The sequence below is a fragment of the Branchiostoma floridae genome, chromosome 12 (assembly GCF_000003815.2).
Source record: "Branchiostoma floridae strain S238N-H82 chromosome 12, Bfl_VNyyK, whole genome shotgun sequence".
Taxonomy (NCBI): domain Eukaryota; kingdom Metazoa; phylum Chordata; class Leptocardii; order Amphioxiformes; family Branchiostomatidae; genus Branchiostoma; species Branchiostoma floridae.
The window spans coordinates 11,651,203-11,665,559 of NC_049990.1; the positions used below are offsets into that span (position 1 = coordinate 11,651,203).

At 40.3% G+C, this 14,357-nt stretch overlaps 2 protein-coding genes across 2 annotated transcripts in view; both read right to left on the minus strand.

Moving 5' to 3' along the window:
* Positions 1-6,505, minus strand: part of LOC118426982 (acetylcholinesterase-like) — a 9,208-nt gene extending 2,703 nt beyond the window's left edge. Inside the window, exon 1 of the mRNA XM_035836616.1 lies at positions 6,350-6,505. The gene's annotated coding sequence lies outside the window, so the exon portion shown is untranslated. The remainder of the gene's footprint in view (positions 1-6,349) is intronic.
* A 5,554-nt stretch (positions 6,506-12,059) lies between these two features.
* The window catches only part of LOC118428325 (ras-like protein family member 10B), a 23,403-nt gene continuing 21,105 nt past the window's right edge, over positions 12,060-14,357 (minus strand). Inside the window, exon 3 of the mRNA XM_035838373.1 lies at positions 12,060-13,785. Coding sequence (XP_035694266.1) covers positions 13,561-13,785 — 225 coding nt within the window. The 3' untranslated portion in view covers positions 12,060-13,560. The remainder of the gene's footprint in view (positions 13,786-14,357) is intronic.

Consider the following 14,357-nt stretch of genomic DNA (forward strand, 5'->3'; position numbering starts at 1 on the left):
GCCATTCATTTTTAGTTCGGTACCTCTTCCTTTCTCTTAGTATCTCTGTTTGTGGACTAAAACATAGGAGACGTACATTGATAATTGGATTTGCCACAGTTGACTACACACGACCACCAAAGTCTTTGATTTGTCTTTTACAAACAGTGCTAAAAACGCTGCCGCAAAACATATATAAGTACACTCATACCTCAGTGATAAATGGTTGCTAAATCCTTGTAAATCTTTGGTTACCCGCCGTGAGAGGATCTTACATTCCCCCGCGCGCTGAAGCAGCTCATCCCGTGCGCTGTGTTACAGGCTGTATCCTTCACATCAAACACGGGTGACCCTTCAACATCCAGGGGTTAACAGGACGTACCACCCTTGCGGTACAAAGGTCAAAAAACATCTTATTTACTTGATCCCACACGTGGTTCACGCGACCATCAAAGACGCCACTCCTAGCCCAGGGTCAACATTTTCCAGCGAACATGACTTTCTAGAATTCCATTCTTTTGCAAATTGTCGTGATTTGTGGAAGTCAGAGGTTTGTGTTGACGATGTCAGCTGGGGTAGCTAAAACCAGAGGTCAGAGAAGGGCAGGGTATACCGTCGCTGTGTCATATAGATAACTTTGAAGCTTGAACCCTCATCTATTTCCGAGTCGTTTGGCTGTTTAGTCCTATATCCCATGTGGAATACGTGCTCTTCCAACCAAGTAATACGAAGTCGAGAACTGAGAGGATCTACTCTTTCAAAAGCACGCGCATTTTAAGGAATTTACTTACTTCAGTATGCACGACATACAGTATGCATCTAAACCTTTTTACGATGTGCAGTCGTATGAAACTAATTACAAGCAAGTATGACATTGAATATTATTCATCTTCCTCTAATCTATCACTTCCTGTAATATTCCGATGTTCATGGCCAATATTGAAGAGTAAATAAATGTCTTAAAGTCATCGTCTTAACTCAAGTTTAACGGCAGCGTATTTTATACACTGACACTAATTATTTCAAGCATTTCCAATTAAACCTCCGAGTCGAGGTAATCATTTTCGGGCAACTTGGTGCTATCTTGACTTTTAAAATCTTTATTTGGCAGACGGCGGATCAGCGACAGGCAGCTAGCGTGATCCCCAGTGTCTATAGGAGACTGATAGTAAATTACCAATTACGTGCGCATCCTTGTAGGTATCATAGTCACTCATGTTCAAACTCTTATACATAAGGATATATGGAGATTCGAGTAGTTAAGCTTGAACTTAAGATGTTCAAGGAAAGCGTGGCATTCAAATGATAACATTCATGTCTGAGTTGAAAATACATTAGGGCCAACTGTAATAATTATATAATCCTCCGAGACTTTAATATATGTACGTAGCTAACTCCGTCTGGTTAAGAATAAGAAGTTATCTTGAAGGTTTTTCATTCAGGTCAGGTAGGTGAAAAGAATGTCATCCACCCTAAATTTGACCTTGACGAAATCCAGAACTCTTAAGCCACTGGTGGATTTGAACAGGGATGATGGTTTGTTCCAGGAGATAGGAATCACATTTTGGCTCTTAAATCAAGGTCTTAGCTCATCGGCCTGGTTAGAATCACGCGGAGGTAGACAAATCCCATAGCTTACCGGTTTATGTAAAGAACCACAGTGACTGTGGAGCGTTTACGCTCAGTGAACCTGAAAAGTCTCGGTCATATTCAACTGTTAGTGAGTTTTCTACGCTCTGCGGTAAAATATATCACATTTTTTGTGATATTATACATCCAGAGTGGTGGAAGACAAAACACATCTTATTTCCAATAGTTGTTTTAGTGACAACGTAAAAGCATTGTTTAAAGAAGTTTCTATGACATACCCAAACGTTCTCACATACACGAACAGACAGCTACGTTCCTATTAAAGTCATAAAACCCACACATTACAGAAAAAGTGGGGCTTTTCGTCTTCCTCTGCTTAAAAAAAAGTCATACCCAACTCGTCTAGATATACTCAACACTAATATTTAAGTAGTCTCTTCTGAAATGGACTTTCAAATAATCTTTCTATTGTTATCTTTTATCATTTGTATTATAATGAATTGATAGATATATTGAGAAAAAAGTCTTGCAATAGAGACATCTGGAACCAGAGTTCAGAATGTCTTATTCTACTTCATAAACTATAGTTCCTGTCTTCCGTTGACACATTAAAAGTCGGTAGCAGCTACGATAGACATACAAATAAAAGTGTGCAGTACAAATTTTTGCTCGTAAAAGACGCAGACTGAATAACATTTATGTTATTACTTTTAGAATATTGTAAATACGTTCATAAGTCTCTTTCATATGAGGTGGAACGAGTTACCTTGGAATAGAATTGCTTTATCTCATATTGATTTGCAGAAACGTCGGGACGTTGAGACAATAACCATGCTTCTTGGAGAATGTATGTTCGTGTCCCGGGGGAAATAAAGAGGGGTGGAAATATTTCAATTTTCACGGTTCATTTTGCTCAGACTCGTCTGTAAATGCAACGAGACAAGCGCTAGCTGATCAAAGGCCTTACATGATTTCTGCACTGTTTCACCTCAGACAACACCAACTTTGGTTATGTGGAGAATTTGGAATGTTTAAGTGCTTTATGATAAACTTTTGGCACATTTTACATACACTGCAATATGTTTTGATTTAGATTATTCAATTTTTTATCATCTATATAGTGTTACTTTTGTCGTAATTTTTGTATCTACATAAATTTCGAAATTGTAATTAACACTTTATATCAAGCTCTCACTACCAATTACATGCAGGAAAAATGAAAGTGTTACATTTTGGTGTTCTATGGTTTGATTTAGTAGTTTTCTCCGACATTGAACCCAGTAACTCAAGTCTACATGGTCAAGAAGTCAGGGGCAATTGTCAAAAGTTATAAGATTCTCTATTTAAGCGTTACAATCGGTGTGACTCGTAGACATGTTGCTCTATATAAACTTGTTATTTTTCCTCGTCATCGATTGAACCATGGCAAACACCGTGAACCGTGACTGGAGACACGCATTACCCCAGCCCCTTTCATCTCACCGCCAATCTGCTACGTTAGTCGCCGGCCAAATTGAACACGCACCCCGCCGAGAGGAAATTACAGAAGGGTGTTAGCTTCTCGTTCTCTTCGCAGTATTCTTCTTGACAGGTTGGACCCTTTTCTATCAGGAAGGATTCTGTTGGACCAGAGAGGGGGGATCTAGGAGAAGATGCTAGTTGACAGGCGTGTAGTCGGCGAATACACGAGAGGACAACACTCTACAAGAAGACATGCAACACGCAGCGTCGTTGAAACACACTTGTGGGGTTTAGACTCTCATATAGTATAATAAATATTAGCGATTGCAAAATGTAAACCATCTCTTGATCGCATCTATGATATACTGTAAAATGGAAAATGTTCGCGGTGGTTTTCTGATCTCGGTTTTTTTCGGTGACCTATTCATTTCGAATTATTGATTGAAAATCTAAAGCTTGAAATTTTGTTTTAACTACGAACTGAAAAAAACAACCGCAGTGAACTTGAAACTATCGCGAACTTAAAACCAACGCGAACACGCCATTTTTTCCCACTGCGAAATTATAATCCGCCAAAATCTTTGATTCCTCTAGAGTAGTTGGAATTATGGTTTTACGTACATAATTAATCTCTGGCAAATGTTATGAAATTTCTGATATCTGTACGTAAACTCTTGTGCATCATCAAGTTTCCGGTACGTACTGTGCTATAGTAAGCAATTGACGTCAAACGTCTAGATTGGCTTGGCAGAACATTTTATGAATCACTATCTAGATACAATGTGTTCATTTTGGTCGCGTCATAGTTGAGAGCTCAGGTCCAAAATCATTAAAAATCTTTAAACGTACTTTGAAGCAGCATACGTCAATATTTTTTACATGAAATAAATGCTTAAGGTATGCTATATGGATGCTTTACCCGTGCTCCATGATCACATTTCGTGTACCGAAAGTTTTCATTCATGTATAGTATATGCCTGTACCTTGGGCATCCAGAAGTCATGAAAAAGAATTTTAGATATGTGTCGATTGGGCAATTCACGGCTTAACGCACATTCAAACTTTGAGTGTTCAAAGTTCAAAGTGTTCATAAAGTGAAAGTGCACGCAGCTATTGTATTTTGTAAATTTCCATTCAAGTGTTCATGAACGCGATGAAAATGGCTCAGCCAGGCGTTATGCCCCTTCCCCCGATTCCAGTCTATTGTCCTTCACTTCCCCTTGTTAAACTCACGTCTTTGATCTTCCAAGCACGGAGAAAACTGTGCGAACCGGAGGCACATTTGACCATCTGTAAAAGCCTCTACTTCCCTTAAACTCATTAAGCCCGCTCTCTTTACGGCCGTGCTGGTTTGATTTAAACAATTCCATTTCTTCGCACGCACGCGCGCGGTACCAGCGATGCCTCGTTGGGGAGTTGGTTGATTGCCTCGGCAGTAGCGAGCTGCCGGGTAGCAGGGGGTAATGATGCGTGCATTCACCGTAGACTGATTCGGGTGCTTGCCGGGTGCACGGTTGGGTGGGTAGGGTAGATGCATGCCATCGTGCTAATAACCCGCAGCACTATGTCACGTCACATCTACAGCCATTAGGCGGGACAGGAACGTGCTTTTAAGGCTAATTCGGCTCCTGCAGCCGTGGCATTGCCTTCAGATTGATGTGAGTGCTTCGGAGTAACTTCTCCGGATACTAATGAGGCGTCATCAGACCAATACCCGATCGATGCACATGGAAAAGGAAACATGTTAAAAACAGCGTAATAGGAATGCGCTGACATGTAACATTTCCTGTACCAAATAAACTAAATCCACCCTTTCAAAAAGTTAGAACATATCTTGAAACATCTTGATGATAAATCTCAATTGCGATTGCGGCAGTTTCAAGATCGTTTTCATCACTTTGTAGTGGCGTTTCATGCACGGCATCTAATTCATTTTCGAGAGATCTCTCTTCGATAGCAGCCCTCTGCCCAGTATTACTAGCAAAGTGCAATATTCCCTGTAACATTCGGTACTTCAATTCAAATTCAACAGTTACGTAATACGTTGGCGTGCCAGACACTAATGAAAAGTTAGAAAATCCAAGGAGGTTATATAACCTTCCTGGGAATCCAACAGAACAGGCAGACGTCAAGGAAAGGGCAAAAACTTTTCCACCCTCTTTGATACGTCTGTTTGTGTTTGAGTAGTTATTTGAAGAGTTGTCAACCGGCTTTGCTTTGACAGTTCGAAGTTGTATCAATCAATTAAGGTCTACGATAGTGACAGCACTTGCTAATTTTGGTAAACGTGTATTCTATCACCTCCATGCGAACGCAAACACTCAGAGCAATACGAACAGTCCCTGCCTACTATTAGTATATCTGACAGCCATGACACAAATGCGGTGCCTACGTTAGAATTGTGGGCTTAGAATGGTTTGATGTTGGCCTAAGATTGATTAACGATGCTTGGCATCTGTCTTTATTAGTGATTCAATCTCTGTCGATAGTTTGCGTTAGCCTTAATCCCTTGAAATCGCGAACCCTTCATATCAATATGATTACATTAAGACGAAACGTCTGCGCGTAAGAAAGCCAATGACTTAAATCCTTTCAATATCGACACCTCGCCTGCCATTCCCCCGTTTCATGCAATCATCCTCTGAGCTTATTTCGGCCCAGACGCTCCAAAAGAACCGGACGCAAATCGAAACGCAAGAGTTTTGTGATTAATCGTGGGACGACTCTTTGCGTTCATGTGCGCTCGTTCATTATAGTCAGCCAGACAAACCACAAAGGCACTGTGCAGTATATTTGTGCCGAAGTCGGAAATGATTTTTGCTAAGCAATAAACTAGTCAAAAGGGATTTCTACGTAACTTGTATGCATCGCCAAACTGTCCTGCAGCTTAAATTGGAAATGGCATGCAGTTGCACTTGATCTGATAGATATTGAGTTAACGATTTTTCTTCCTCAAATAGTTGGTCTCGGTCGCGGGCAAAAAATCACTGCAGGTATGTACCATGGAATCAGAAATCCAATTGCCCTTTACCCGGCACCGTTTTCTACCGTATCCCCGCGTGCTGTTTCTGTCTGGCATGTCACGGGAAAATAGGGATTTACTCGAAACATGTTGACATGATCCGCGAGACAGTTGTCAAGACTAAACAGTGCATCATACACAACACCAGGCAGCCAAATCGAATCGTGTTTGTAAACATGGATGAATTAAACTTCCATACCGCCCACAAGACGTACAGAGCTATTTTACAGAACGCGGTTTTGACAAAAATGTTTCTGTACATGTACAGAACACGATAGGTGGAAGACTGTGACTTACCTCCGAAAAAGACGTTAGAGCAAACGCAGCCGCAATATGAACCGCAAGGTCACGATCGCGGAGAAGGCATTCGTTCTAAGTGGTGCGATGTATCTACCTACCATATGGGCGGAAATCCTCCACGCAAGGCGACAAACACGAGCCCGGCGGTCTGCTTGCGTTCCCGTCGGTTTTGCAAATATTTTTGGCCTGCCCCGCGCATTGTAGACATTGCTGGACCGCATGCGATACCCGGGACCTTTCACCGGCCAGTCAGGTCGAAAATAACATCCCTTACGTACCCAGCCAGTTGGGATCGACACACCCGCCTGAGTTACTGACCTCAATTCTAACAGCCAAAAATGAAGTTTGAAAAGTTACAATGATCGGAAATCTCTTACCGGTCCCTGCACGATGATCATAGACACCGGGCGTACATGTGTGACTGCTCGGCGGCGTCTGACTGCTTACCTCCCGACGACATCCCACCAGAAACGCCCGTCTTGCGCTCTACGAGCCCGTGATACCCTGGATAACAAGTTAAAAATCAGTTGTGACATAACACTGGCAATGCACGGAAGTCAGGCTACATTGTCTGAACGAGACCTGAACAAATCTTGGGCGCTTACCGGTTTTAATTAATGTATGGAGGGGTGCAGCAATGGCAATCTATATCCCTCCCAACTATATGGGATTTCCTAATGGTCTGTCTCTGGGGGGAGTAAAAATGGAAATGCAATTGCTTTATCTCGAGCTTCATCAAAGGTGGTTCAAAAACATAAATGTGCACCACGAAGATTCCGTTTCAACAATCATTAGCGCTGGATGAAAGTAGATTGGTGTTTATTAACGGCATGACCCGAGACGCGTTCGTTTGAATTGGTGTTGATTTCCCATCATCCTTTGTGCCTTGCCTGCACCCCCCCCCCTCTCTACCATCCGCACGAGATATTGATTATACTATTGGCTATCTTTTCCCTGTTTGAAGGAGCTTTGGTGTTGGAGATGACTCTATCGTGCTGGGGGCTTTGATGGACGTGCTGCCTTTGTACTTTACTCAACAGTAAGATAGTGCCGATCTAATCTGATTATTCACCCAATGTGGTAACGCAAACACTTGCAATGGAAGAAGAAAGAGCAATCTTGATGTGATTCTAGCGTTAACGGTTGAACGGAAATGAAAAGGAAGAACAGATCAAGATAATACCTCATTATTATCAAGGACAAATGAAAGCTTCTTGCATTAACACTAATGTTTTGATTGTATTGTTAGAGTACTATCCTATTATAGCACGTAGATTTTTTAAATAGTACACAAGATGACAACAATTGGCATATTTGATTCTTGCAATTAGGGCAAACCTTTTTTTAGCGCACTTATTAAAACTTTGAAATAATGTTGGTTTGTGTTGTACAGAAATTAGCAAGGAGCTCCATCTAGCGGTTGTAAGTGGTCATCCACTTTGATGTTCCCGTTTATAATGATGCATCGACCAATCATTCTGTTGGGATTGTTTTTGAAGCTTCGAACAACGGACGACTGTAATTGAGATCACTTGAACTCTTACAATGGTTATACTGTGTTGAGAGAGATACCGTTGATCAATTCTATCATTTTTCTATCAGATTTAAAGAATATTGTCGATAAATATGATGTATTAAAATAATTTCAGATCATCATCATTCTAACACTGTTAACGCTAGTTCACCTTTATCCGGTAACCTATTGTCGTTGTTTATAAAGACTGGCTATTTAGGGACATCAATTCAAAGGACTGTGGTTTTAAATTTTAATATTTCAAAGTACATGTATTGCAGAAAACATTCGACTTGATACTTCTAAATGCATTATCTTTAAATATAACGGGTATAGTTTACCCCACGGATAAAAGTGAACTAGCGTTAGAGTGATGATGCTCTCAAATTTGAGGATTACCGTAACTTTAAATCCGCCCACGGGCGCATTATCTTTATCAGTCAGCTGTTGAGGAAATGGTGGAACCTCCGTAATGTCGCTTTTATCACGGTACGTTAACGTGGAGGATCCCACTCTAACCTCCATTTGACGTATCATCTCAATACCTATCGGTGGATTACTGCTATAAGACGAGACGAATATCAAGTAGGGAGGCTGAAAAGTAAAACTAGCGCAATGATGCGTGCGATCATAACATTCCGTCCATCCATCCATCCGTCCGAGAGAGAAAAAAACTTTACTGTATTCAATGTTCAAGCAGTCTAGATGGTTCCGTCTCTGAGAAAGATAGAACATAATTCTTAAGTATTAAAAAAGTCCAAACTTTCAAAATAAGCCGTTCACGTGACAGAAATGCTGAAGTGTACATTGATCGGTCAAAAATAACCACTGCTCAAGAAAAGGAAAGACTTGACAAAGAGAATAACATTAGCTATGCTGTCATTTAGACTGCTTATGGTATATCAAACCAGATTTATATTAATATTTCTGCTTCTTTGTATAACACCCACGGGAACATTTTATTAACAAAATGGTCCAGAGAAATTGCAGAGCTTTGCCAACACGTACCAATACAATTCAGATCCATCAGTCTCTTGACTTTCGTTCTTACAGTTATCGTTATAACTAGCCAACCTTGATCCGCGGGGTAACCTATATCCGTTTTTCAAACAGGGTATTTAAGGATATCACGTCAACGGGAAGTGTTTTCAAACTATGCAATATTTTGGAAAGATTGCAATTTGAAACCACCGTTTGTCGACTTGATATCCTTAAATGGAGGTTTTTGTAAAAACAACGACTATAGATTACCTCACGGATAAAGGTTAACAAGTGTTATGTTGTGCAGTGGCATCCTGCGTGGGCACAGAGAAAACAAATCGCCCGTCAACGCTTCTGCTTTTCGTAAAATATATCAGATACTGACAAGGGGAGCGATCAAGTAACATATTATTGATAAGACGGATACAGAAATCGGCTACTTTTCTGCTAACCATGGTTCAGCTGACAAACGTTGGAAACCGTGTCCTTCATTTGACCCTTGACCTTCGTTCCAACAGGTCCCTGGGGACGACTCCGTCTCCATTTTGAAACTGCGACAGCTGAGGCTCTCTGTCCCAGAGTGATTACTTATCTGTGATCCCCTTCGGTTGAATTACGCTCTCCGCTAAAATTAGATTGCACGGGATTTCGCGGGGACTTAAGCAGAGGTTTCATATGCGCACCCTGAGGTGTGCAGATTAGACATGTCGAGATAAACCGTTTTTATCTGTCTTAATCTGAAAGTAAAAGCGACGCCAGAAGGCCTTTTTATCTTCCATTGCGTTAGTGATAAAGTCTTATAAAGATAGCATGACCAAAGCTTTTAGAGGAAGAAAAAGGGTTCATTGCTCACATTTAATGTTTCGCTTTAGAAATGGCTTCTTTAACGATGTTTTCCTGAAATTCTATCATCTGATGTAACTACATCAAATTTGTGTTAATTTCATGTATGTTTTGGTGGGATTCTTTGCCTTTAATTCGATTGAACTGGAGGGATTTCTTAGTAAATCGCTATTTTTGTCACCGAACTGTCACTGGGAATTATTCGGTTAGACCCGCTTTATGCAACTTCTAGCTTAAGGAGTGTGGTAAAAGGGTATAACGTCTGTGTTATTTTGCCGTGATTGCAAACCATGTGAGTGTATCGGCGGTTAAGGAAGCGGTGACATTCCTTTGCTAGTTTTATGCTACGGATGCCCTGTCCTTGGTACTGAAGAACCTTCCGTTCATCTGTGGTATGGGATTATTCTAAAAATGTCATGAAACAGGTAGGTAAAAAATGGGTGTAGTGCAATGAAATATAAAGTGTTGCTATATGGCCTGTTTAATATTTGTGGTCAGGATTAGGAAAGTGCAATGATAACGGGAACAACTTTAAGCCGCAAGCCATTTCAATCATATTGTTGCAAAAGCCATAGTTCAGGTTTGACTGATTCTGAAATAAGAACACTTACGTGTATATCTTCTTCTTTTTTTCTAGCTTCTTCTTCTTAACCTGGAATTAACCGGTCCTAAGAAACGTTACTGTTACCACACAATGAAAAGTTAAAAACCCTAACATTTTCACGAGGATGTATGTTCAAACTTAGTATTTATCATATCATATTGCACTTGTACGTACCACGCCTTTTTAGCAATACATTCTTCAGGCTCGTACGTACAAATGTAACAATTACGTACTTTGTCGACGTATCTATTAATGAATTGGATGTTTAAAACTAGTTCAACCTACCTTCTGTTCGATTGTGTCAATTTTCCATATCCTTTACGGTACGCAGGAAAGACGGTTGTAAGATGCACCGCTTGTAGACGAGTCCAGGACGCCACGCTTGTAACACGTACGGTCGTTTTCGCAGCTGGCTCGGGCCCTGAAAGTGTGATTAAAAACCCTGCCTGTCCGAAAATTTAATCTAACTCGCGAGGAAAATTGGGTTGCGAGGGACGAGAGGGTTTGACTGCAATCGATGCCCCCGCGTTAATCAACAGGATTGACCCGGTATGTTTCTGTTATCAGGACCGGTGTGGTCACTTTGTGGTCGGGTGGGGAGGGGGCACGTCTGGAGTTGTCATCAATTTGTGATCCTGACACGGATGAAGAAACCGGGTCTAGGGGGCATGGGAGGGGGGCAGCAGAGGTCAAATCTGGTGGTTAGACGGATTATTGATACAAACGTCATCTTTCAGGCTAATGTCACGTTTCTAAGCCGGGGCCCGACCGGGCTGTTTGTAGAAACTAAAACGAAATGTCAAGTCTGGAGTTGTCATTAATTTGTGATCCTGACACGGATTGCTTACGTAAAAATAGAAATGTATACGTAAAGATATACAGAAATAATACTCACGAATGTTCTATTTGCGTTTCGTACCCACAAATATTCTATTTACGCTTTGGTGGCTTTCATATGATACTTGTCTGTTCCCCAAAGCTGCCAAGCCGGGCCTAGCATTGGAAATGTGACGTAGGTCATATGAATGCAGTGTGCCTATGCAGGCGGTTAGCGACCACGCCTCTGGAACTAGCTAGAGAATAGAAGCCGTGCGTTGAAAAACCTGGCTGTGTCCATGTCGCTCACTCCAGATACACACTACTCGTCGTGTACTCTCCTTTAGGACGGGGCGTTAAGCCGTGGTCCATTGTTCATTGTGCTTGTGGGAAAGAGCTAAGGGAATTTCTCCTTGACAATGAAGCTGTTATACAGTATAAAAAGCACATTTCTGCTCCATCACAACCAGTGAAAGAATAGCTCTTCAGTGAGCTAAACGGGTCACTTTCACTTTTCTATAACTTATACTCATTCATAAAAGTGAAATTCATTTGCGTAGAGTCTAATTACAAACATATGTATTGATTAGGGTGAAAGGATCGAAGGCTTGGAATAGACTGATTGATAGAAAGAGAGGCATAGGAGGGGATGAAAACAAGGGAGTAGGGAAAGAAATAAATCAAATTGAGTTTATACAGACAATGGGAGGCTATTCGCTTAATAGTTTGTAAATCTTTACATATTCATTTGAACATATTAATTGTGGACTCATGCAGATTGTAGATACATATCTAAGTGTGCTGTATGCATACTTTGCCCGAATAATGTTGTATCTCGGTCAGGAACTTACAATATAATAATCTTCATATCATAGATTTGCAAAAGTCGTCAGCAATTTTGTATAAATCTTTATTCTTTGTCCCGCGAAAATAGCTTTATCGCTGTTGTTGAGAGTACATTACATTATAAACATGGTACAGACAGTATCAAATACCTCATTCATTAGATTTAAACAACAATACAATATTTCTGACGGCATAGTTTGACTACGCTTCCTTACTAAGTTACGTCCAGGTAAGGGTGGGTTCAATAATCTTAATCTGTGACATTAAGACGGTGATTGGACTTATCACATGCACTGTATAAAGTATGTAGAAATAACGTTATATGCATGTACTTTATCATGCAAGGCCGTTAAAACAGAAATGTAGCCAACGGCGCCGGCGTTGTCACTCATAAAATGGCACAACGTATACGTATATGACAAGAAACAGACAGCTGAATTGACTCTACCTACATTTAACAGTATAGTATCAAGCCTCCTCAAAATTCCTATGAAAATGCTGTGTTTTATTCGATTATCAACCTAACTTAAAAAGCTTATTGTATCCCTAGCCTTTGCAGGGGGGGGGGCGTCAACCGCTTACAGGAATATAAGATTTTCAATTTGACAACAACGTAATAAAAACGAAGCATTTTGAAGTAAAATTGTGCCCGTACAACGTATATCAGTATCATAATCTAATGACAATATCTAGAAAATAAGTGTATGATAATTCAGTTCTACATTTTGAACAGTATTGTTGGATTACTTTGCCTGAAATCTAAAGAAAAGAACAAAGAAAAAAATCCCCATTAAACACAACATTGATTTTTGTGGGCCTAACCTCTCCAGCTCACATCAATGCTCCTAGAGGGGTCTGCCATATTTCTGTCGCTATGGTGACGTCTCTATTGTGGCGGAATGGTTACAAGTGGGAGGTTCGCAGCGATATTTCTGTCAAGAACACAATGCCAATAGGGCCATGCGACCTTAAAAAACCTCAAACCTATTACTTATCAATAGAACGTCGTGCAAATTGTACACGTGTTACTCTCTGATGTATATATAATCCTTGCACAAATTACATTGTATTTCTCTGCCGAGGTTAGCCCTTGATAATAGCTAACAGCTAGTTGGGCAACCTTGGCTATATTTACAACAGAACGAATACAATAAATATAAAATCCTTACATTTAGCCCTTGATCAACAAATTAAACACATACATATAACCCCAGTCACATACTGACATTGTCAACGAATTATCAATGAATCATTCACAATTCTGACCACAAAAGGTAGACAATAGGGTATTTTATTCTAATGGCAGTACTATTTTCTTTGGATAATGTAAATTTAAGATAAATATTTGATGATAAAACATGAAAGACAATGACGAAACCTTGCAAACATATACTTAACGTCTTTCTTATTAAGATAGGTGATCTCTGACGTTCTAGGATATTAATAAAGACAAAAGACACTTGCAATGTATCAAGTGAACGTTCCCATAACAGCAATAGATGACGAATGTCAATCATCGGATGGAAATAGGCCACGCACGGTGTCAAAGGGTTAGAGCAGTAGTGCGCCACCGCCATCTAGCGATTATTTAGCAAACTACTACAGCTACATTACCCTGCATCTGTTCCGCATCATGTTGCCGTTGAGCCGTACAGAGGTGGCGATGTTCTTGTTCCCGCCGTAAACAACGTTTTTCATCAGTTCCTTGAACAAGAACGTGACGTGCCAGTTGTACTTGGCCGAACACTCTATGTAGCCACACTTCCACGTCTTCCGGACCAAGTTGGCGACGTCTCGACGGGGAACCACGCGGTGATCTGCGAGATCTCGCTGCAAGTGATCGAGAATAGGGAATCACAACAAATTGTTGACATCAGCTGGTCATTTGTAGTTTTCACAGAGACAGGAAAGAAAACTTCGCAAAAGTTATTGATAACTAGCTTTCATTTTCTCTCTGGATATGATATGATTATACCTAATTAGGTAAAAGTGTGAGTGGTCACTAGGTAAAAATTTTCTCTAACGTTATATGTTTTCAGATTTCACCTAAAGTGATCTAAAAACACTGTTAACGTATGTAAAACCGAACGGCATCGGTTGTTTTCAATATTGTGTTTGATTACACATTGCACAAAAGCAATTTTCTATTGGAACAGAAGTTAATGAGGACAGCATGTTAGAAAACGATGAACGGTTACCCGAAATACAACATCATTTTTTTCTCTGTTTTATTTGCAAATAGGAATGATTAACACTAGTCTGCCTTTATACGCAAGGTAACCTATTGCTGTTGTCGTAAATAAAACAGGATATTTAGGGACATCAATTCAACATATCATTGTTTTAAATTTCAATGTTTTCAAAACTACAGTTTTGGAAAATATGCAACTAATACACGGATA